Consider the following 23,520-nt stretch of genomic DNA (forward strand, 5'->3'; position numbering starts at 1 on the left):
CTTTTGTTTGGCCTTACCGGGACATCAAAAGTATTAATTAAACGAAGATATGAGAAACTCCGTCCTTTGATAAGTGGGTACGGTTTAAAAAAATCTATATATAGCACAAAGAGGTAATGTGCGTTCGAACACATGCTTTAGAGGATTCGCACAGAGATATAAGTGCATGACGTGTGTATTTCTCGATGCGGAATAAATGTTCTAATGTTGTATGTTAGATATTGGGATATTATTTTTAGCTTGCTACAGTGTGCTTCAAATAATGCTTAGTAGTGTTGACACTAAAAAAAAAACCCTGTTTAAATTGGTAAAAGATTAGACAGAAATACATCTGAGAATCAGCCTGATGGACATGAAAAATGGTGTCCGGGCTAAAACTTAATATTTTTCAGTGGCGTACAACCTTTGTTAATTGTAATTATAATTAGGTTGGCTAAATGTGTTTATTTATTACAAACGTTGCAATTATAAATGTGTGTATTATAAAGCTCTATCTGAACTTTCACGTTAGAAAAGTGCTAAGAGACTCACCTGATTTGGTAAAAAACATAATAATTTGATTTACCTTTTGTATTCTTTTTGAAAGATAATTAGCTTAGGCCTATACGGCCGTGAATCTTTCATGTATAATTTCTTTTACACTAAAGACGCGACTTAACCAAATGTAGCAGACATTAAATGTAAAAAGATATGTTTTTCTGTAGCTAACATTAAATGTAAAAAGATAGACATATTTTCTCCGTTTCAGTGGTCTGTTTTGTTCACAAAGCCCACCAACTGTGTATAAGACGAGTGATGGGTTTGAGTATTAAAAAGGGGGAATTCAAAACACTTTTTCCACAGATTAAGACCAAGAAACCACTACAGCAAGTGGAACGTGTATTTTATTGCACACCGAATCCAATCAGCTCCGCAGCTTAAAGGTGCTTTACAACATGACACACATGTCATCAAATACTTGTCTTTACAGGCATATTCACACAAAATTAACACATGTATAACAAAAAATACTCAAACACTTCACAGCATATATACACGAGGATAATACATTTAAAAAACAAAAATCAGACATCAGTTGTAAGATTTAGGGGTGACCAAAGTGTACAAATAACTCACAAACGAGGAAATGCATTGACTTTAGACAATGTAAACCTTTATTTTATATAAGGTTACAGTTAACAATTGTTGACTGCTGTGATGTGGGATATGAAACACCCGAGGGGCGCATCGAGGGGGATAAAAATGGCGTATCCCATATCACAGCAGTCAACAATCGTTAACTGTAACCAACAATCAACATCTCATGGTGGGATCGGGTTACCAACGATGAAGTGGTGCATCGAGCGGTCATGCCGAGTGTGGAGCACATGTTGCTGAAAATTCATCTCCGCTGGACTGGGCATGTCGTGCGAATGGAGGAGCACAGACTGCCGAAGATCCTCCTCTATGGCGAGCTCTTGGAATCACCCAGACGGCCAGGCAGGCCAAAGCTGCGCTACAAAGATGTCATCAAACGCCACCTCAATGCCGCCAACATTTCAAACAACAACTGGGAAAATCTGGCCATGGACCGTCCTGGCTGTCAAACTGCAACAAAAGATGGCGTCAAAACTGCAACCGCGGATACCGAGCGGCGAAATGCTGAAGCCAGACGCCGACGTCACGAAAGGCAACAACGGCGCAACTGATTTACCGTACTCCCGAGCTCTTCGATGACGAAGATCTGCCCACACACAACTCAAAAAGAGTAATGGTTGTAACTTACTGTGCGATATAACCTTCGATAACTGAAGGCTTTGGTGTCTCACCAGACATGAGGTGGCCCATTGGACGAAGCTAGTATGCCAGCAGGTTCAACACGTGTGCGCAAAAAGGGCAGTGCAATTTCACTCTCGGTGTGTTGTCTTCGACCAGTGAAATTACAGTATCCCAGCACAGGATATTACAATTTTAAATGTATCACGTTTTAAAAGCTCTGGAAACCTTTCTTGATAAATTGTAAGACCAGTGTATTGATGAGACCAGGAGAAATTGACTGCTCAAAATGTTTTGCAGCAAAATCAACCGTGGTTGTTGAATTATGAAATGTGGTAGTTTTTTCGTGATGGCCTATAGTGATCGTCCATAGCATCACAAGGCTGCTTTCGCTTTCGTGCGAAGTATAAATTGGCCAGACAAAATGGACTACCACCCTCTACTATACACACTGAAAAATAAAAGTTTAAACATTTGAATAATGCGAATGCACAGTGTTCAAAGTTTTTGAAAAGCACAAGTTAACAGGGAAGGTATTGAACGCAAAGTCTCCGTTTAAATGTACAAACATTTTCCGATAGTTAGGCTTAATGTAACTTTGTCAGAACATTTGATCAAGGACTGTAAACCTGATCTCACTCGGTGAGAACAGGCAATGACATCCCAGACTCTAAGATATCATTGGCTGCTGAGCAACCTTCACTACCATCTGATTGGCCAAACTTACAAGTAAGCACCGATTCAGGATGTGTGCACGTGTAAATATGCTTATCAAATTCACCACCCCAAAAGACTATCTCAAGTAAAACACCCTGGGGTGGGAGGGGTGGGGGGATAGCTAATGTGTGCAAAGGGGAGGGGGGTAAGAAGGGCTCATTTGGCTAAAGCAGGAGGGAGGGGGCTTCATTCCTTCCTGCCCTCCCCTGAATCCACCAGAGACACTGTCCTCCATCAACCAAGGCCTTGCTCCAGCCTCTTCATCTTATTATCGGGTTCTTCTCCCCCTTCCACAGCTCCTTCAGCTCCACCTCGCATCCTAGGTCTCGTAAGGCAGCCTTGGCCTCGTCCTCACAGCAGGCTAGGGCCTTCCGGATCAAGGGTTCCGCCCCTAGGGCTAAGATGGATTGGCATTGCTCGCGGGACCGTGCAACTAGGTTACGCAGGGCCATGCAGGCTTGTTTCTAGAGTTTTTGTTTTGGGAAGATAAAATATGCAGCTTTAAATCTAGGATTAAAGTGCAGGTGATAATTATGTGTTGAACAGTCAATATAAAAAAATCTTAATATTGGCACATTATATTGGTAGTTTATTTAGAGATTCATGCATCTCAGATGAGATGAATAAAGATGTGACAGAAAAGCAACAGTTAAGCAATCTACTACAAATTTTGCTGGACCTGGTGGGCCCGCCTCTTAGTTCTTTGAGGGGTCTGAGACACTGATTGAGTCACCGACTGACTGACAGACTGACTGGCTGAATGAATGAGTCAATGATGTTGGACCCGAAGGGCCCGCTTCTTGCTCTTTGAATGACTGAGACACTAAGTCACTGACTGAGTGACAGACAGACTGACTGAATGAATGAGACACTTATGATAGACCTGAAGGGCCCGCCTCTTGCTCTTTGAATGACTGAGACCATTAACTGAGACCACTGACTGAGTGACAGACAGACTGGCTGAATGAACGAGACACTTATGATAGACCTGAAGGGCCCGCCTCTTGCTCTTTGAATGACTGAGACACTAAGTCACTGACTGAGTGACAGACAGACTGACTGAATGAACGAGACACTTATGATAGACCTGAAGGGCCCGCCTCTTGCTCTTTGAATGACTGAGACACTAAGTCACTGACTGAGTGACAGACAGACTGGCTGAATGAACGAGACACTTATGATAGACCTGAAGGGCCCGCCTCTTGCTCTTTGAATGACAGACACTGACTGAGTCACTGACTGAGTGACAGACAGACTGACTGAATGAATGAATGAGACACTTATGATGGACCCGAAGGGCCCGCCTCTTGTTCTTTGAATGACTGAGACACTGACCGAGTCACTGACTGAGTGACAGACAGACTGGCTGAATGAACGAGACACTTATGATAGACCTGAAGGGCCCGCCTCTTGCTCTTTGAATGACAGACACTGACTGAGTCACTGACTGAGTGACAGACAGACTGACTGAATGAATGAATGAGACACTTATGATGGACCCGAAGGGCCCGCCTCTTGTTCTTTGAATGACTAAGACACTGACCGAGTCACTGACTGAGTGACAGACAGACTGACTGACTGAATGAATGAGACACTTATGATGGACCCAAAGGGCCCGCCTCTTGTTCTTTGAATGGCTGAGACCGTTGACTGAGTCACTGACTGAGTGACAGACGACTGACTGAATGAATGAGACACTGATGATAGACCTGAAGGGCCCGCCTCTTGCTCTTTGAATGACAGACACTGACTGAGTCACTGACTGACTGACAGACAGACTGACTGACTGAACGAATGAGTCAATGATGTTGGACCTGAAGGGCCCGCCTCTTGCTCTTTGAATGACTGAGACACTAAGTCACTGACTGAGTGACAGACAGACTGGCTGAATGAACGAGACACTTATGATAGACCTGAAGGGCCCACCTCTTGCTCTTTGAATGACTGAGACACTAAGTCACTGACTGAGTGACAGACTGACTGACTGAATGAATGAGACACTTATGATAGACCTGAAAGGCCCGCCTCTTGCTCTTTGAATGACTGAGACACTAAGTCACTGACTGAGTGACAGACAGACTGGCTGAATGAATGAGACACTTATGATAGACCTGAAGGCCCACCTCTTGCTCTTTGAATGACTGCGACACTAAGTCACTGACTGAGTGACAGACAGACTGACTGAATGAATGAGACACTTATGATAGACCCGAAGGGCCCGCCTCTTGCTCTTTGAATGACTGAGACACTAAGTCACTGACTGAGTGACAGACAGACTGGCTGAATGAATGAGACACTTATGATAGACCCGAAGGGCCTGCCTCTTGCTCTTTGAATGACTGAGACACTAAGTCACTGACTGAGTGACAGACAGACTGGCTGAATGAATGAGACACTTATGATAGACCTGAAGGGCCCGCCTCTTGCTCTTTGAATGACTGAGACACTAAGTCACTGACTGAGTGACAGACAGACTGACTGAATGAATGAGACACTTATGATAGACCTGAAGGGCCCGCCTCTTGCTCTTTGAATGACTGAGACACTAAGTCACTGACTGAGTGACAGACAGACTGACTGAATGAATGAGTCACTGAGTATAAATGTCTCAAACTTAGATTTTTTGAGACAAGCCTAATTGTTCAAATTAGGTTTTGCCCTATATTGGGAATATGCTTACATAAACACACTGTATACTCGGTGTGTTATCTCCCGACTTAAAGTTGGAAAAATCACTTGGGTGGGACTCGAACCCACGACCTCCTTCTTTCTAGTGCAGACGTCTTACCACTCGACCACGAGCTAACGGGATCGGTTGGCTGGTTCGAATCTGATGTACATAGCAGTGGGTACCGCATAAACTAGTTTAAATAAATAGTTTATGCGGTACCCGCTGCTATTCGAACCAGGCAACCGATTCTTGTAGCTCGGTGGTCGAGTGGTAAGACATCTGCACTAGAAAGCAGGAGGTCGTGGGTTTGAGTCCCACCCGAGTGATTTTTCCAACTTTAACTCGGGAGGTAACACACTGAGTATACAGTGTGTTTATGTAAGCATATTCCCAATATACACTGAGTATACAGTGTTTAAATGTCGGTGAAGGGCAAAACCTAATTTGATTTATATCACCCCGACGCAAAAATTCCATCTTATAAGCCTAATTGTTTCTCACTGCAACAACTGACCTGTGTTGCTACTTCTTTAGGGTGTATCTGCATGGCCTGTATGACAACAGGCGCCGTGCCTGCCTCCATGACTATCTTAGCATGGCCTGGGTTCCTCAGAGTGATGGCTGCAATGGCAGCAAAGCCGGCCTCACAAACCTGCAAAGAAAAAAAAACCAAAAGGATAAGAATTTTCTCCTGAAGATATACAGAACATACTGTCTGAAAAGACGAGAACACTTCTCACAAGTGGTTCTTTTCAGACCAACATTACTTCTCAAGAAATTATTTCCATATCACTTTATGTGTTTAATCCCATCATGCAAAGCTTCAAAACAAACTCAGAAGCGACGTTTCATGGATCTGATTGACTCCACAAAATATTACATTTGTATGACAACAAACAGTATTGTGCAATTCAAGTCAGCACAAGTCAATCACAAGTCATCTTGTCCCAAGTTACATGGTACACAAATTCAAACGAATTGTGACAAGGGCATTATTTTGTCACTGTTATCCTGGTAGTTTTCAACTGACTTAGATTGACCTGTGATTAACTGCCTCTATAGAGTTTTTGACACACCTAGAGCCTACAATATCCCACAGGACATTTTTGAAAATGTTGAAGGATTGAGTCAGGCATAGCCCAGCAACTGTTACTTTAGATGGGATTTGATAACCCTGGAATGCGAACTAAGCACACAAATACAGTAAGTGCAGTCTGTCTTGAGCCAACATGACCCATCAGACTGGCATTTATCTCCGGTTTCCTTGGCATAAAACAACCGAGAATATTTGTTTTCCCCCTGGATGGGATGCCAGACTCCCCGGCTAATGCCGGTACCCATTTATACTCCTGGGAGGCGAGAAGCAAGTGGGGGTGAAGTGGCTTGCCGAAGGACACAGCATATGACCAGCAGCTCATTTGAGCCTCTGACCCTCTGATCATAAGTCACGAACCTAACCACTAGGCAATGATTCCACAATTAAGTAAAAAGCATGTAGTATTTCAATAGGTTTCCTGCAAAGTGTAAGTCTTTGTTAATTCACAAAACCATCCTCATTAAATGCCCTCAGGAAATCAAGAAATCAGTTTTGTAAATTTTGAACACAAATTATCAAGGTATCACACAACACCAGTGGAATACATACCCCAGGTTGTTTGATGTGCTGGCTGACCGCTTGGACTATGATGGCTGCACCTCCGGCATTGACGATGGCTACTTTGACTTGGTCATTACCAGCAATGGCTTTCAGCATGGCCAAAACCTGCTTCACAACAATCTGCCAAGAAAATCAATCAGAACGAGCACGGAAGTGAAGTTTTCCAAAATACCGTGAGTCCTAACATTTGCATTTGAACTTTTTCAGTTTGCCTTTTTGTCCAACCACTCAGTTTCCTCCCCATAAAAAAGCAGATGCACTCAGGCCAGGTTACAGGCTTATGCAACCAGCTGCCACTAATACAGACAAGAAACCTGAAACTACCAGCCACAAATGCAGACAACAACCAGTGTTGCAGTCAAGTCCTTTGTGAGTCCATTTTGCACTGTTCATACACTGAAACATTTTTCAGTTTACATTCTTGTCCAAAACATGAAGATTCCTACCCATAATAAAAAGCTCAGGTGCTCAGAACACATTGATTTTCTTTTCTTCCTCTTGTAAGAAGAAAACAAATGCTTTCGTTACTTCTGTACTTGAAATGAAAAAGACTTAAGAACATCTATTGATGTTCATTATTCATCTTACCAAGTAAAAGGAAATATCCTAAATTAGTCAAGTTTGCAAGCAATCCAATCAACCACAACGGGAAGCTGACTGGGTGCATACACAATTATTATAAAGGTGAACAAAGACACTGACCAGAGGGCGATTTGAACCTGCAACCTCCAGATTACCATACTGCCAACAAGCTAACAAAGGGCTAGTTCAGCTGGTACAGCACTGGGGTGATAATCAGAGAGCCACAGGCTCAAATATCGCTCCGATCGATTTCTTTGTTCAATTTTTTAAATAGATACCTGATTGTCCATGTTGTTATTGACCACCTGGAGCACAAGCTTCAACCCACCGAGATCAATAATCTCCTGACAGAACTCGTTGCGCACGGCAAGTCTGCCGAGAGTCAAACACAGATCACCAGAAAGGGAGGAGTCCTCCAAATGAACTGGTTGGAGGAAGAATAAAAAGCAACAAATTTTCCATAAATTTGCATAATAATTGGCCTACCAATTTTTTTTGGTTTAACACTCCAGTTTCTGTTGACAAAACATGCACATTTCAAGCAAATGTGAAAAAACGTGACTAGAGCATTTTAAATTTTGGCCTCATTATTGACCCTCCTCTGTTATATGTCAGTATTTACTTCTTCACTTTAACTATTAATTATTTGTAGTTGCCCACTTGCTCTTTCCATTGTTGTAGCTCACAAGACAAATAACAGATTATGTGTTAAAAAAACAGATTATGTGCTTGAATCTTCAAGGCTTTCTTTCTCTTGCCACGTACTTTGGACTTTTGTCAGTATGTGAAAAAACAAAGGTCTGGAATTAATCCCAAATACAAAGCTGCCTACTAAAAGGTATACCTTAGTTGTTAAAACTCTGCACATTTCAAAGGGGGAGAAATTAGTTATTAAAAAAAATTTTATTTTCTAAAATGAAACCCCCAATAAAGAATTTGAGACAACTGTAGTCAGCCTGTGTTTACCTCTAAGTGTGTCGAGAAGTGCCTTCATTGCTCCTTCTTCCACTATCATCTTAGCATGATCATGAGCTTTTCCGAAAGGAACCCGGACATCATCATCGACAGTCAAGATTCGCAACGCCCCACACGCCTCTTTGATGGCGACAGTGGACTGAGGATTCTTTTCAAGCGTCTGAATCAAAAGCGGAATGAGTTCGGCTTTGACAAAAGCTCTCCGGTTCATCTCGTGCATGGTGCATGACAGGCGGATCAGTCGGACGCAGGAAACGGAGACTGTTTCCGATGCGACGTTTTCCTGCAGGACGTCACAAAGCATCTGAATCTCTGCCGTCTGTATCAAGTCGGGCTGTCCGTTCAGGAGAGCTGCCATGGTGTCTAGTGTGACCGGCAACATGTCTGGATCTTTGAGATACTTCTGCACCAGAAACTTCAGGGTTGGGTAGGCGTTGTTACTGCCAGCAGCAATGCGATGAGAGATATCTGCACCGCACTCCGATGAAAACCTTACCAGGAATGCCTTGACGGATTCTTTGTCGGTGACTGCGCCTTGTAAAACCTGGTTGAGTTGGTCCAGGGCTTCAAGGACAGGATGTCTTGTGACTGTGCCACTTTCACTATCGACTGTAGGCACTGCCTTGATAATGTTAAGTAGATTAACTCCTGTACATGTGTAAAGGGGATTAAAAATGAAAAACTCTGCATAAAAAAAGCAGTTTGCTCTCGAACATTTGGGCATTTATGGAAACTCATCACAAGCCTATTTTCACCTGCTTTTCCTTGACTTGTTATTAAGCACAACATGACTTAAAAAAATAGCAGTTTAACACAATAAAATTTGGCCTATGTGCCAAGATTTATAATCTGCTTGGTCATGCTGGTGAACGGTAGGAGCCCTCCGCGGTACCCGTTCCCTCCATCTAGTGCTTGCGCCTATAATTGTACGTACGGGTATCTCAGAGGGGCTACTAGTACTACTGTTTTGCACGTAAAGGAAGGATTCAGGGTACCGTGCCTGACCATTCACAGTTTCAGAAATTCAGAAAAATACATACGAGACGGTGCAACGCCATATCATATGCATGAAAAGAATAATCACATTCTGGGATCAAAACAGCCAATCAAAAGGCGCCTCGATTATTTATGCTGCGTAGGACATCTAACCGCAATCGGGTCAGTAGTACATTCTGCATACATAGAACAATCCATTGACCCGACGGCTGTTGGATGTCCTACTCAGCATAAATAATCAAGTATATGTAACCATGGACGGTAACAGAATGGGGATTCTTTTGGACGGGAACCATACTACTAGTTTTACTTTACTCAGCCTGTTGTGAACTTCCACTTCGGTTGGCAAATTAATTTTTAATAAGACGAATTTCACCAGAAGGAAGCACAGGAGGAAGAGGGCGCTGTTCGAGAGGGTAGCAGGGTGTTTTTCTTGTCTGCTAGATTCAGCTTTTAAATCCAGATTTTTCTACAGTAATTCCACGCCATCCAACCTTCATCTACAAGTATGTGTGATTATGGAACACTATTGATCAACTAAGCTGTTTTTGGAGGTAACATTTTCATCGAGATTTGGAGATATTCATGTGACTTTTTCTTCACATGTGATTGCAAAAATCCAGATGTCAGCCATTTTATATATCTCCTGAAAAGGACCTGGATTATCAATAATTTTCATCATGGCTTACAGCAGTATGAATTTATTTCTGCTCACCATAATACTGTTTCCCTCATGGACTCATCAAGGGAAGAATTTCCTCCATAACAACTCATCGGATATTGCTCCAAGGTTAATATCTACATATACTTCTGGACATGATATTCAATTGATATTCAGCATCATCCCCCATCATTACCGTGGAGTCGTGCAAACTTGTACCACACAACCAACAAGACCATGGTCTGACCATACACACTACAGTGGTTTCTTCAACTTATCATGGCTGACATTGTACAAACCAAGTACATGTACTAGAAGCTACAAGCGTAAGTTTGGACATGCGCCAATCAGCTATTACTCCAACTGTGTTGCCTCATTCAACATTGAACTGGATGTTTGTGGTGATGTTGAAAGCAATCCCGGTCCAACTGCAAGTGCAAATCTTCTACCACCATCACTACCATCTATCCAGTCCACTCTCACATCTCAACCATCGGCACTATCCGAGACTACATTGGGACTCTCATCCAAGTCTACCCTTAGTGCAGTTCTGTTCAACGCAAGAAGTATTGTCAACAAGTTACTTCTTTTTCAAACTGAACTAGATGTCTACAAATACGACCTGGTTTTCATCACGGAATCCTGGCTAGACAACTCAATACACGATGGAGAACTATCTTCTGATTGTAACTATGCTATTTTTAGAAAGGACCGTAACAGACATGGTGGAGGTGTATTTGTCACAATTGCCAAACATTTATCTCCAGTTCGTAAATATGAGTTTGAACATGTTGATATTGAATTGATTATGATTGAAATACATACTAAACGTGGTAAAGTGTTGCTGGGTTGCCTGTACAGGCCTCCTAGTGCCTCTGTTAAGTTTGTCGATGATTATCAATCTGTTGTTGAAAATATATTACAATTTTCTCAACAGTATGTTGCCATAGTAATACTTGGTGATTTTAACATTGATTCCCGTACACAACCATCATCAGCACGTCTGAATAATATCTCTGATATTCTCAGTTTACAGCAGTTAGTCACATTCACCACTCGTGATGGTAATTCACCTACTGTTCCTGGTTCGGTGATAGATTTGTTATTTACAAACAGACCAGACTTGTTTTCCAATGTTACGCAACATCCCGGACTTGGAAACAGTGATCATAATAGTGTTAAGTTTGATATGTTAACCTCTTATGATTACAAAACTATGAATCGGTCTTTTTACCAGTATAACAAAGCTAACATCGATACCTTATGTGACACTCTCCGTATGGTGCCTTGGGACACTTGCTTTTCTTCAGACAATATTGATGAGATTTGGGGTTATTTTAAAGACCTGTTGTTTGCTGCTGTAAAAGATATTGTTCCTATAGCCAAATGCAAAGGTAGAAAGAAACATCCTTGGATCTCACATGATATCACTATTTTATCCAAAAAGAAGAATAGAGCCTTTAAAGCAGCTATCTGTAACAAAGCTAATCATAACTTATGGGCTAAGTACAAAAAGCTTCGGAATGAGGTCAAATACCGTACTAGACAATCGTATTGTGCTTTTATCAATGACATGGCTACGAATTGTTCAAATAATCCCAAACAGTTCTGGTCTTTTGTTAGTACTCAACGCCGTAAGAGTACGATTACAAGTTTTCAAACTGATAATGGTGTCATCAATGATCCAGTTAATATTGCTCAGAATTTCAATCTCATGTTTCAGAGTAATTTTAGCTGTGACTCTAACAATATCATTGACATATCCTGTGATCATGTTAATTCCGATTTTCGTCTTTGTAACATTTCCACAACCCCAGCTGAGGTTAAAAAACTCCTTTCAGAACTCAACATGCACAAATCCTGCGGGCCAGACGATATATCTCCTATGTTGTTGAATCTAGCTTGTGGGAGTTTAGCCCAGCCATTAGCTAAGATTTTTAACTTGTCGCTTGCCACAGGTGTAGTTCCGCATGAGTGGAAACTAGCAAATGTTGTCCCTTTGTTCAAAACTGGTGACGCTCATGTTATGTCGAATTATAGACCCATCTCACTATGTTCTGTGGTTGGTAAAATTCTTGAAAGGATTATCTGTAAACATCTCATTAATCACATGTATAGAGGGGGGATAATCTCACCTACACAACACGGTTTCTTGCCTAAAAGATCTTGCGTTACTCAATTGACAACTCTTTATCATAGCTGGGCCAATGCTCTTGATGTTTCAAAACCGCCCCGCATTGATGCTATATTTCTTGATTGGTCAAAAGCTTTTGATCGCGTGAGTCACAAAGTTCTTTTGAATAAATTACATAAATACGGTATTTGTGGCTCAATGTTGCACTGGTTTAAGTCTTATCTTTCAAACAGATTACAACGGGTTCAGTTTATGGGTTCATCATCTGACTGGGCTGCAGTTCATTCTGGCGTGCCACAGGGTGCTGTTCTTGCACCTATTCTTTTCAATATCTTTGCTTTTGATTTACCATTTTGCATTCAATCTAATCTCCGTCAGTATGCAGATGACACTGTACATGATTGGCTTTTGCTGTAATTTTCAGAAATGAACTATCTGAGGGTTAGTATAATAGATCAAATATTGTTAGACTGACATGTTTGAAGGTTTGTGTTCGAAAATGCTGGAAAAAAACAAGAAAAACAAACATGTTCAAGTAGTCTGGTTCCCTGACTCCACTAAATATAAATGGATCAATTTACAGATGCCGGAAACTTGTAAGGTAATGGAACCAGTCTAGCCGGCCTGCACCCGTTCATGAACATGTAACCAATAGCAAACAAAATTTGGACTGAAAGAAAAATGGTTAATTTGGAGCAGTAGTTGAAAAATAGTTAGGTTTTTCCAACGGTGGTCGGCCGACCAGCGTTGGAAATTTTTACAAAAATACATTTTTCTTGAAAATGACTTCACACCAGGTGCCATAATTTTACAGGATGCTTTAGACTGTCATTTACCAACATCCTATAAGGTATTTCGTAAAAACTAGGTAGTTTTATTTTTCGATGTTTGCAAATGTTGTATATTCCCTTTAAGCTGGAAAACACATGTTAATAAAGTCACTTCCAAAGCCACTAGACTCAACGGATTTATTGGTAGAGTAGTTAAAACTAGAAACCCTAACATTCTGACTTCACTTTATCGCTCAATTAGCAGACCCATACTTGAATACGCAGCTCCAGTCTGGTGCCCTGTTCTTTCGACTCAGCAAAAAACACTAGAGAAGGTACAGAGGCGATTCACCCGTTTTTGTTTGGGTCTGCCGAGAAGGGTTTTAATTGATTCTGTAAATGAAATTGAATATTCAGACAGGTGTGTCAAGCTGGGTCTGCCTCTTTTAATCAACAGGGTTCATTTCCTTTCAATTACGTTTGTTATTAAATGTTTATATAATAAATTTGACGTTGACACTGACACTCTAATTCCCATTAATTGTAGACATATCGAATCTGTTAAATTTGTCCATCATCGGGCTCGTTCCAATGCTGCCCATCATTCTCTTTTTCACAGATTCCCTAGATTATGGGATGAACTACCGGCCTGCATTAAAGATACAATTATCCATAGTTTATCCTCCTTTACAAATTCTCTCAGAAATCATTTATTAGTCCCTGGCCAGGAGGTCCCCTTGACCAAAACAGTTTAAATTTCTAGTTGCCTTGCCCATTCAAATACCTTGCTGCTTGTTTTTTCTTCTCAATTTTATAGTGCCTTTTGCATTATAATTCACTCGAATCTCTCTTTTACCGAATCTGTATTTTTTAATGCCCATTTGTGCTTTTAAAGTTTTAACTGCTTGTATAGTTCTATATTCTTATACTGTAAGCCATGTTTTAATAATGTCCATTTGTAATGTCCTTTTGTATTGTCTCTTCTTAAATTGTGGCATCAGGAGATTAACTCGATAGTAATTTAGTTTACTTTTTTTAAAATCCATCAGGGGTGCTACTTTTTTTTCTCTTTTTCTTGTTCTCTCTCTTAACTGTATGTGCATGTTTTTGTTTTCTTTACTGTTCTTATTGTCTGTACTTGAATTTTTACCTGTGAAATTAATAAATGAAAATGAATGAAATGAAAGGAAAACTGTCCTAATTTTGGTAAAAAAGGAAAAATTTCCATATACGAAGTTCACTCAACACCCTGTGTACAAACCCTATGAGATTGGACTGACAAATTCTAAGTGTTTTCTAAGAAAATGCTTGTATTTTCTCACTGCTCAAATTGACTTTGATGACATGAAATTGCGGGGGCTTGTTAGTCAATACAGAGGAAAATTAGTGAACTTCGCATATGGTATTGCCAATTATATCAATAACCGGCCTTTTGAGGTCACATACATATGCCCCATAACACAGAGTTTACTCCAGTGTGGGGCCGTGGTGTTGGGTAGTACTAGTACTAGTACTAATTAGTATTGCATGAGACCATGCAGTGATGCACTGTCAAACGAATCACACTGTCCGGAAACTAGGCCAACAGTACCTTGCGTTTCAAACTGCTGAATGGCTTCATTTAGTGCCTCCTCAGGCGACATCTCAAACTCTTCAATGTTTTCCTTCACAACCTCATCAAATGTGTCTTGGGTTATCCTCTTGGTGGCCATATTCAGTGATTTTTTGACAATCTAGCCCAGTGCCAATTAACAACGGCAATGGACGGTTGCATAGGTTACGTGCAAGCGCAGTAGCGCCACCACGAGTCCAGCTATGAGTTGGCGCCGGCGGGAATTTTAAAGTCAAGTGAGGGCGCTATTGTGTTATTAGTTTTTGCCACTCCAAAGTCAGAGGCTAGGCTTTCTTTCTCGACTCCTATCCCAGCTCGAAAAATGTCTGAAAACGGTGTTTCGGAAAAACACAGGGAGGTAAGATTAGATCCTAAAGAGAGGGATGAAAGTTAGGCCTTTTAATCTACTTACAGAAGTCAGAACTGTAAGTTGTGTTTTTTACAAATCTTACACTTCAACGATGAGAAAGACCATGGAGCAAGGAAAACGTTTTCCTTGCTCCATGGAAAGACCAATTAAAACTAAGTGCTGAAGTACACTGTAGAAAAAAAATCTTAATTTTTTCCGACCTCCATTAGCATTACTCTCCTGTCACAAAATGTTTGACCTCAGTATTTCACAAGTATTATCTTGATGTTGTTGTGCCCATTCTTGAAAATCACGCATTCTCGAGAATGGGCGCGCATTCTTAAGAATGAGCGCCCATTCTTAAGAACGAGCACGCGTTCTTAAGAATGAGCGCTCATTCTTAAGATTGGGTGGGAATATCACGTGCACAATTTATGAATTTTGCCCAATCTTAACAAACATTGCACGACATAATTATGTTAAATGAATTGTATAGCGGTTAAAAGGGAAACAATTCATATAAAGAGGAAAGAAAATGTGCTATGCTTCTGTACTCGTATAACTACGATAATTTGAATCAAAGTAAACCTGTTATTATTGCTTTTTTCTGCCCACTATGGGAAGTTTTGTAATAACGGAGGACTGGGAACTAGTCTGGGAAGGGCTTTGTTTAGGCTAGACAAGTTACAAGTCCCTGCATGTATCATATGCGTGCCACGAAAAAAAAACGATGTCCCGGAAGCTGCCAAAATTGCTCTTTTGACTAGATAGAATCCAGCTCTGCGACGTTATGGTGGGATGTGAACAATAAATTGGTGGCAATTTAAATGGGAAATAGCATTAGCACTATGGGATGTCGCAGTATTCATTCTCATTCTTCACATTCTTCATTCTTACGTTCCCCCCCCCCCCCCCCCCCCCCCGCTTTTATTATCCCAAAAATCAGAATTCTTTGCACTAGTATTATTATGTCTCTTATATTTTCCCGGTCCCCGCCCCCATATTAATACGCCTTTACTTATCATATCCACTCTACTAGGATTCAGCTAGACTTGCCAAGCGCAGCCGGTGCTCGGCATCGACAAGACCGTTATCTTGTCGCGCATTCTCGAGAATGTGCGCTCAATCTGGAAGAGTTATTTTTTGCCAAGATTGAGCAAGGATCCAGTTGCACATTCTCAAGAATGTGCATGCCCATTCTCGAGAATGCGTGATTTTCAAGAATGGGCACAACAATGTCATGGATGTGGATAAGTACCCCTAGGCTAGCATGGCTAGGGTGGGTTGAAATCCCTCAAATGTCAAACAAAAATGTGAAATTTACCAGAATTTCGTTCACCAGGATCATGGAGTCTCGCAGACTGGGACCGTGATAGCCCCATAAATGTGGCCTATTTACTGGACTGCCGCCGTAAACATAGGCCACACATCCACATGTACAAAAATCGTGTCGACGGAGCCAAATTTTGATTTTCACATTTAGGCTTAGTTTGTAGGTTTTTTTTGCTTTAGAAGCATACTCACCCTCTTTACAGGCTAATCAGAAAGTGCTGCCTTTTTCAGATGTCTAATTTTTGTGAAATTTCATGTTGAAATTTTGATACACAAATGTGTAGCCCGACTGCGTCTGGCCGTACAGTACGATCGCAAGCTCTGTAGTACGGCCAGACGCCCGATGCTTCCAAAAAGACTGAATTTTTTTGGCCGCCGATGTAGCGATTTTGCTACATCTTTCGATCGCGATTATCTTTTCATCCAGGACACAAATTTCCAAAGTTAAGGTTCGTAGTCGTAGAGCAACTCATACCTTTTCGAAAAAACGTTCTTTGGTCTCAATATTTTCATCCATCTGGCCACAAGACGAATTTCAGTCATCAGATTCCACAAATATCGTCCCCCATGCGATCCCCCATGCGATTTCAAAATGGCGGCCGCGCTGTAATGTATGCATTATGCGAGCGCGCTTGGGCAAGATAATGAATATGCATTATTTAGTTCATGACCTCGTGTTTGTATGGCCAGCCGCGCTGAGTGTCCGACAAACGTCATAAACTATGATGCATATTCATTACTTGCCCAAGCGCGCTCGCATAATGCATACATTACAGCGCGGCCGCCATTTTGAAATCGCATGGGGGATCGCATGGGGGACGATATTTGTGGAATCTGATGACTGAAATTCGTCTTGTGGCCAGATGGATGAAAATATTGAGACCAAAGAACGTTTTTTCGAAAAGGTATGAGTTGCTCTACGACTACGAACCTTAACTTTGGAAATTTGTGTCCTGGATGAAAAGATAATCGCGATCGAAAGATGTAGCAAAATCGCTACATCGGTGGCCAAAAAAATTCAGTCTTTTTGGAAGCATCGGGCGTCTGGCCGTACTACAGAGCTTGCGATAGTACTGTACGGCCAGACGCAGTCGGGCTAACAAATGTGTAAAAATGAATCTGGAAATTTCACGAAAAATATACATCTGAAAAAGGCAGCACTTTCTGATTAGCCTATAAAGAGGGTGAGTATGCTTCTAAAGCAAAAAAAACCTACCAAGTAATCCTAAATGTGAAAATCAAAATTTGGCTCCGTCGACACGATTTTTGTACATGTGGATGTGTGGCCTATGTTTACGGAGGCAGTCCAGTAAATAGGCCACATTTATGGGGCTAGGACCGTGAGTGCATAAAAACGTGCAAAATTACTACTGACGTTTTTTTACTCACCATTTGGCTAATTAATGCCCACACAACACATACATCAAAATGCTATAGTTGCAAGCATGTCACCTGCAAAATTTGAGACCTTAAATCCAATTTTAAGGCAAGGTTTTGGCAGTTCAAAAACCACCCACGTCATTCTCCATGCTCTGGAAATATGTGTGTGATTCTCAATGTATTCTGGGTAGGTGTAGGAAGAGCCTTGCAGCTTACTTGTTTTTTAATCAATGGCCAAATGAACATAGCGCCCTCTGCTAAAAAATGAAACATTTTTGCATTCACTCAGATCAACAAGAGGGCGCTGTTTTATCTACACGATGAAAATGTTATAGCTGAGGAGTCTTGTGTGGGCATTAATTAGTCATGCAGCACAAAGTTTTGCACGATATGGATACCTTAAGTTTTGGGACTCTCATACACAGTATTGAGAGTCCCAAATTTTCGGACTAGGAGTCTCGCACTCGGCCGTCTGTCATTGTTTGCCGTCGACTGAGGACCCTTGACAGTGGCTATCGTTACGGCAGCCGTAACGCATTTCCCATTTTCTATCGTTACAGCCTACTGCAACTTTTATAAAAACATGAGAAGAAAATATAAATTAGAAGGAAAAAAAGTGAATTTGAACGTTATGAAATTTGGACTTTATTTCCCTTTTAAAAAAAATCCTCCAAAGCCTCAGGTTGGAAAAGGAAAAAAATTCAAGTGCAAAACTGAGATGCGAACCCGCAACCTCGCGGTGCAAAATCCTGCCCTCTATCGACTGAGCTGTCGCACTGCTGGCTAAAACGTGGGGAAACAAATAATTATATACCTGCGTGCGTATCAAAAAAGTATCGTAGAGGGTGCTAAACAACAGCTGCCGTAACGATAGCCACTTCGTATTAAATTCTCTTGACCAACCACAGCGCGGCTTTCATTTCATCGCGTGAGGCATGGAAACCCTTTAGGATGTTTTATTTCTTCAAATTTTTGGATTTGGTCTGTCATACTAGCACGACAGACCAAATCTAAAAATTCGAAAAAAGGAGTTCTATGGTCATAGGCCTACTCCTTGATAAGACATGTTACATGTCGGGCATACTAATCTCAAGGACATAACACGAATTTAACTACTTATTAAAACACTAAAAATGACACTGATTCCTTTCTGTTAGGTGAGGGCGTGGCTGGAGCGTAGCTTCGCTGGGGCCGCCATCGCCCAGTACGAAATCAACGAACGCACAATGGAGATACTGCACGGTCTAATGTTGAAAAATCAAGTACGGGACAAAGATGCCCAGATCGTCACAGAAGATGTCCGACAGAAAACCGAAGAATATCACACAGAAGGTATGAGAGTATGTTTTTTAACTGTGGGAAACCTTCCATGGTTGGAACTGTTTGGACTTGTGTTCCATTTATATGGTACTCTATCTTTATTTTCAAGTCCGAAGGATTTCAAGCGGCGTTGCGGTTGAGTCTATCACAAGTTCATCACAAGTCTGGCAAGAAGTAAATCGCAAGTCCTTTCTCAAGTCAAGTCACAAGTAACAGATGATGAGCAGTAACAAAAGATTGCTTTTATCACAGTTCACTTGTGACTCGACTTTAGAGTGGTTGACTGGTGATGGACTAGTTAGACTTGTGAGGACTTGTCATATGGACCTCACTACAACACTAAGTTCTAAATGGTCCTACTATGCCGCAACTAGATCATCGGTCCCGACGTCAGTTTTGGACCGTCCCAACTAAAGTGTTCCAACTTGAACACATAATTTGGGACCAAGATCTAGTTGGGGAATAACAGCCCTATCATACATAAAGTGAATTTAATCAAACTTCATAAATGAAAGTTGTTTATTTACTTATTGATTATACAGCCGTACGTCTTGCTGGTATACTACAGTCTGTTGGTCTGTCTGCAACGACTCTGTCGCAGTCGGGCAATGTTAGCCTGAGAACCCTGGCAAGTGTGGCGGGGACCCTTGGAATCAGAGACGCTTCCACTAGCAGGTATGAAATATCCACCAAGTCCTTCATCTTGGACCTGAGAAGGGGTCAACTTTGAGAAGCAAAGAATAAATCCGTTTAGAAGTGTGTGGTGAAGATAAACACTTACTCAACATCCAGAATTAGGAGCCACTATTGCTGAGGCAGCACCAGTGTTGTGGTCGGGTCACGTGAGTCTTGAATCACTTGGGTCTCAAGAGTCATTAGCATCAAGTCCGAGTCATGAGAGTTTAGCCAAGTCTTTCGCCAATGTGATTTGAGTCGAGTCCGAGTCACCAAAATTGCAACTCGAGACAGACTCAAGTCCGAGTCCTGTACTCGAGTTCTACAACACTTGGTGGCACTATGCATTGCTTGTGCACAGGTGCTGCGTGCTCGCTTGGTGCTTCTGAACTAAATTATTAAGAACGACTGAAACTTCGGTAATGGCGATCTGCGGATTAGTCTATATATTTCACTGCACTGTGCGACAGTTTGTGTTTATAAACCCAAACAATACTTGTTAATCAGAGATTGAACTTACTCTGCACTGAACTGTAGCTCTCTTCCACATTCACTTTTACAATTTTTCACAAATTACCAGAACATGACATCCTTACCAAAAAAAATATTTACTAGTTACAGTGAACATCTCTCTATTTCCCCTCTGGAACAACATTCTACGGTTATAGTTTGTATCAAATGTTCACAATTGCAGCTATCTGCTAGCCATGATGGAGATGTCCAAGGTTGCCATGGAAACAGAGGAGGCAAGACAGCGGGAGAAGAGGCTTAGTGAGCAGCTCTTCACTAAGACAAAGGCAGCACTCATCAAGTGCAACACACTAAAGAAGTAAGTTGGCAAGAAGAGTTGTCGTCAAGTCACCTACAAGTCACCTACACGTCACCTACAAGTCAATCACAAGTCAATCACAAGTCAATCACAAGTCAATCACTAGTCTATCACAAGTCAATCACAAGTCAATCACAAGTCAATCACAAGTCAATCACAAGTCAATCACAAGTCAATCACAAGTCTATCACAAGTCAATCACAAGTCAATCACAAGTCAATCACAAGTCAATCACAAGTCAATCACAAGTCAATCACAAGTCAATCACTGGTCAACCACAGGTCAATCACAGGTCAATCACATGTCAATCACAAGTCAATCACAAGTCAATCACAAGTCTATTACAAGTCTATCACAACTCAATCACAAGTCAACCACAAATCTATCACAAGTCAAATCGTAAGGAAAGTCACAAGTAACAGTGAATGAGCAGTGACACAGGAATGACTTGTTGATTTACTTGAACACCTGTGTTAATTTATCAAGAGGAATCATGTGAGCCTGAGGAATCATGACCACTTTATGGAATCAGAATCGATTTCAAACATTTTGGAATTGCACAAGCCAACTCTCATGTTCCTCCATTAGGCCACAAAAAAAAGTCTCCGGTTTCTGGTATGCACGTGCGTCGCCGTAGCCATGCGCGTCGGCAAAATGAAAAAGTTTTTTTTTCAATGAAAGATGATGTTTCAAAACCGCCAAACTCACTGGTTTGACTGGAATTCTGCTGCTGCACAATTTTAACGTGTTTTTAGATTGGGTTATGGTCGAGTATAAGCTTTATGTGGCCTCTCTGGACTCCCATACATGTGCACTAAGTTTAGTCAGGCACTATTTGCAGTCATCAGCCGACATTTGAAGCAAAAAAATCAGGTAAAAAAAAAAAAAAGCCGCGTCGCCGCACCACTTTTTGGGCAAGCTCCATACCAGAAACTGGAGACTTTTTTTTTTTGGCCTTAGATGACATTTTTTTTTTAATCTATAAAAAAATGGACAGCCTTTGTTAAAATGTGAAGATGTTTGCTCTTTATTATATTCTGATCTGTGAAGAGCCCTACAAGCACTGGAAGAACAGGCAGAGTACCAAGGCCCAGAGCTGGAGAAGAAGGCTCAACAAGCAGGGGTCCTGAACAGTAAGGCTAAGGAGTATCAAGCACAGCTTCATCAGTTACAGGTGTGTGTGAATGGTGATCTCTTTCTGCAATTGTTTTTTTCTGTCTTGAAGTCCAGTTCTCAGTGCAACTCCATCAGTTGAATATGTCTGTGCGTTGGATGTCTAGATGGCCCATGTCCTTGGGATTAAAATTTATGAACTATTTTTGTTTCTCTCAGACGCAATTGGAGGAGAACAATGTGGAGCCCTCCCTGTACCACCAAAGCCTGGTCAAGCTATCAGAGGTAGGTAGAATGCTAGCTTGTATTTCCAAACGGTGTCAAATCATTTTGAAACTGTAAACAGCTGTTAAAATTTCAGGGGGAAAAGATCAGTTTTCACTGGCAAATTTCCTGTCCCTGAAACAGAAATGCTATGGAGTATTTATATCAACGTTTCTTCCGCCCGCCAAACCACAGGACCACCTACTCATTGCACAAATTAAATCAAGCTCTTCGACTGCACCAACTTCACCAAATATACAATGCTTGTAAATTAAATCTCTTATAATAAGTCCCTGATTGCGTACATGTTAATAAGAAAATGAATATGTGCTTGACCAGTATTAAACAAGTACATTTAACCCGGCTTGGGGCCTGGATCGCAATAATACGACCCTTGAGATAGTTGCATGGCAAGAAATATACGACTTCTTTTTGGGGGGCTGAAAAGGTTTCTTCCCGTCATCTTCCTTTGCAGGAGCTTACAGCTTTAAATGCCGAACTCACACCGCTCAAGTCCAAGTTGGACAGCTATCACAACCTGCCGCCGGATATCTCGCTGGCCAAAGTCAGGATTGAAGAAGCCAAGAGAGAACTGGTAGGTTGTTTTCTGAATCATTTGTCACAATCAAATGTGGCAAGCCGCTCTGATCACTCCAAGAATTACTGTCACCCTCCCAGAGTATGCTCCATTCAGATTGCAAGTCACAATAAACTGTTCAAGGACCTTGAATAAGAAGGGCTGAAAACTGGAGATTCTTTGAACGTGTATGCAAACAGGAAGTTTAGTTTATCACAAAATGTGTTCCCTGGCACTCTGAGCCAGAAAGCAGTTGGAATTGTGTGACAAGCATGTTGGACACGCTGCATCTGCATTCTGGTTGGAGCATTGCTGATGTAGTGTATGCACAACCAGGTATCTGAGTGTGTCCATTACACTACTATGGGTGTGCATCAGAACCAGGTACTCAAATACCTGACCGCTGATGTCAGGAACCGGTTCCAGATTATGGGATCGGGAACCTGTAACCAACTTGACAACTTCTAAAGTAACAAAGAAATGTTTTGAAAGCCATTTGTGGGTAATTTTTAAATTGTTTCTTTGCCGGTGAGGGGGTACTTGTGAACGGACGGATAAAATCATTCTCAGTGTGTTGGTTTTATTCATCAAATAGTTACTAGTACGTGTGAACGTATAAACACTGCCTTATGGGGTACGGAACAAATGGGAGGTACCCCACAAGGAATGCCCACCGACTTGCGGGGTACCGTTTTGGTACCCCACAAGTTTTTCACAGAATAGATATATGGATTTTACTCAAAACTAGGAATTTCCAAGGTGGGTTGATCTGTCGCAAATGGAAGAGTTTTAGAAAAGGGATATTAAGTCCGAATTTCAGCCCAGGAAATTAATTCTGGTTAAATTTTAGTACACGAGAACAAAGGAAGTACCCCACTTCTATGCCTGTGTAAGGGTGTGTGTGTATGCAGGGGGTTAAGTTGTCACATCCCCAGACGATCTTTTCAATTCTATTAATTCCTTATTGACAGTAAAAATAATAACCATCACAAATGCTCAGGCACTCTTCAGGCACTCTTTTGCCTTATGTGTTTTTATTTTGTGTTGCTTTTTTCACAGGGGAGAATGGAGGCTGAATTGTCCAAGAACATCGATATGATGCATATGTAGACGGAATATTTAATAATAAGAAATTGAAAAAATAGTCCAGA

The 23,520-nt window shown here is 41.4% G+C and overlaps 2 protein-coding genes across 2 annotated transcripts; one reads left to right on the forward strand and one right to left on the reverse strand.

Moving 5' to 3' along the window:
• Positions 1-865: 865 nt before the first annotated feature.
• LOC119745398 (armadillo repeat-containing protein 6-like) lies at positions 866-14,727 on the reverse strand. Its single transcript, XM_038221719.1, has 6 exons — positions 14,510-14,727; positions 8,349-9,005; positions 7,661-7,806; positions 6,789-6,920; positions 5,658-5,795; positions 866-2,936 (listed from the first exon to the last, which is right to left on the reverse strand). The coding sequence occupies exons 1-6, from the start codon at positions 14,628-14,630 to the stop codon at positions 2,733-2,735; spliced, it is 1,398 nt and encodes a 465-aa protein (XP_038077647.1). The 5' UTR covers positions 14,631-14,727; the 3' UTR covers positions 866-2,732.
• Positions 14,728-14,781: 54 nt separating this feature from the next.
• LOC119745399 (HAUS augmin-like complex subunit 1) lies at positions 14,782-23,504 on the forward strand. The gene is made up of 8 exons (XM_038221720.1): positions 14,782-14,888; positions 18,749-18,923; positions 19,454-19,586; positions 20,281-20,415; positions 21,466-21,589; positions 21,748-21,813; positions 22,268-22,387; positions 23,429-23,504. Exons 1-8 carry the CDS (start codon positions 14,853-14,855, stop codon positions 23,477-23,479), a joined length of 840 nt encoding a protein of 279 aa, XP_038077648.1. The 5' UTR covers positions 14,782-14,852; the 3' UTR covers positions 23,480-23,504.
• The last annotated feature ends 16 nt before the right edge of the window (positions 23,505-23,520 follow it).

This window comes from Patiria miniata, unplaced genomic scaffold (genome assembly GCF_015706575.1).
Source record: "Patiria miniata isolate m_02_andy unplaced genomic scaffold, ASM1570657v1 HiC_scaffold_7, whole genome shotgun sequence".
In the NCBI taxonomy this organism is placed as follows: Eukaryota; Metazoa; Echinodermata; class Asteroidea; order Valvatida; family Asterinidae; genus Patiria; species Patiria miniata.

What these genes read in the sequence shown, in the direction of transcription:
- LOC119745398 (XM_038221719.1), bottom strand. Translation starts at nt 14,630, where the DNA reads ATGGCCACCAAGAGGATAACCCAAGACACATTTGATGAGGTTGTGAAG. An exon ending in TCAGCAGTTTGAAACGCAAG is followed by an intron (nt 9,006 to 14,509) that starts GTACTGTTGGCC and finishes ACACATGTACAG; the next exon opens with GAGTTAATCTACTTAACATT. An exon ending in CTAAAGAAGTAGCAACACAG is followed by an intron (nt 2,937 to 5,657) that starts GTCAGTTGTTGC and finishes CAAAAACTCTAG; the next exon opens with AAACAAGCCTGCATGGCCCT.
- LOC119745399 (XM_038221720.1), top strand. Translation starts at nt 14,853, where the DNA reads ATGTCTGAAAACGGTGTTTCGGAAAAACACAGGGAG. An exon ending in AGAGACGCTTCCACTAGCAG is followed by an intron (nt 19,587 to 20,280) that starts GTATGAAATATC and finishes TCACAATTGCAG; the next exon opens with CTATCTGCTAGCCATGATGG. An exon ending in GCCTGGTCAAGCTATCAGAG is followed by an intron (nt 21,814 to 22,267) that starts GTAGGTAGAATG and finishes CTTCCTTTGCAG; the next exon opens with GAGCTTACAGCTTTAAATGC.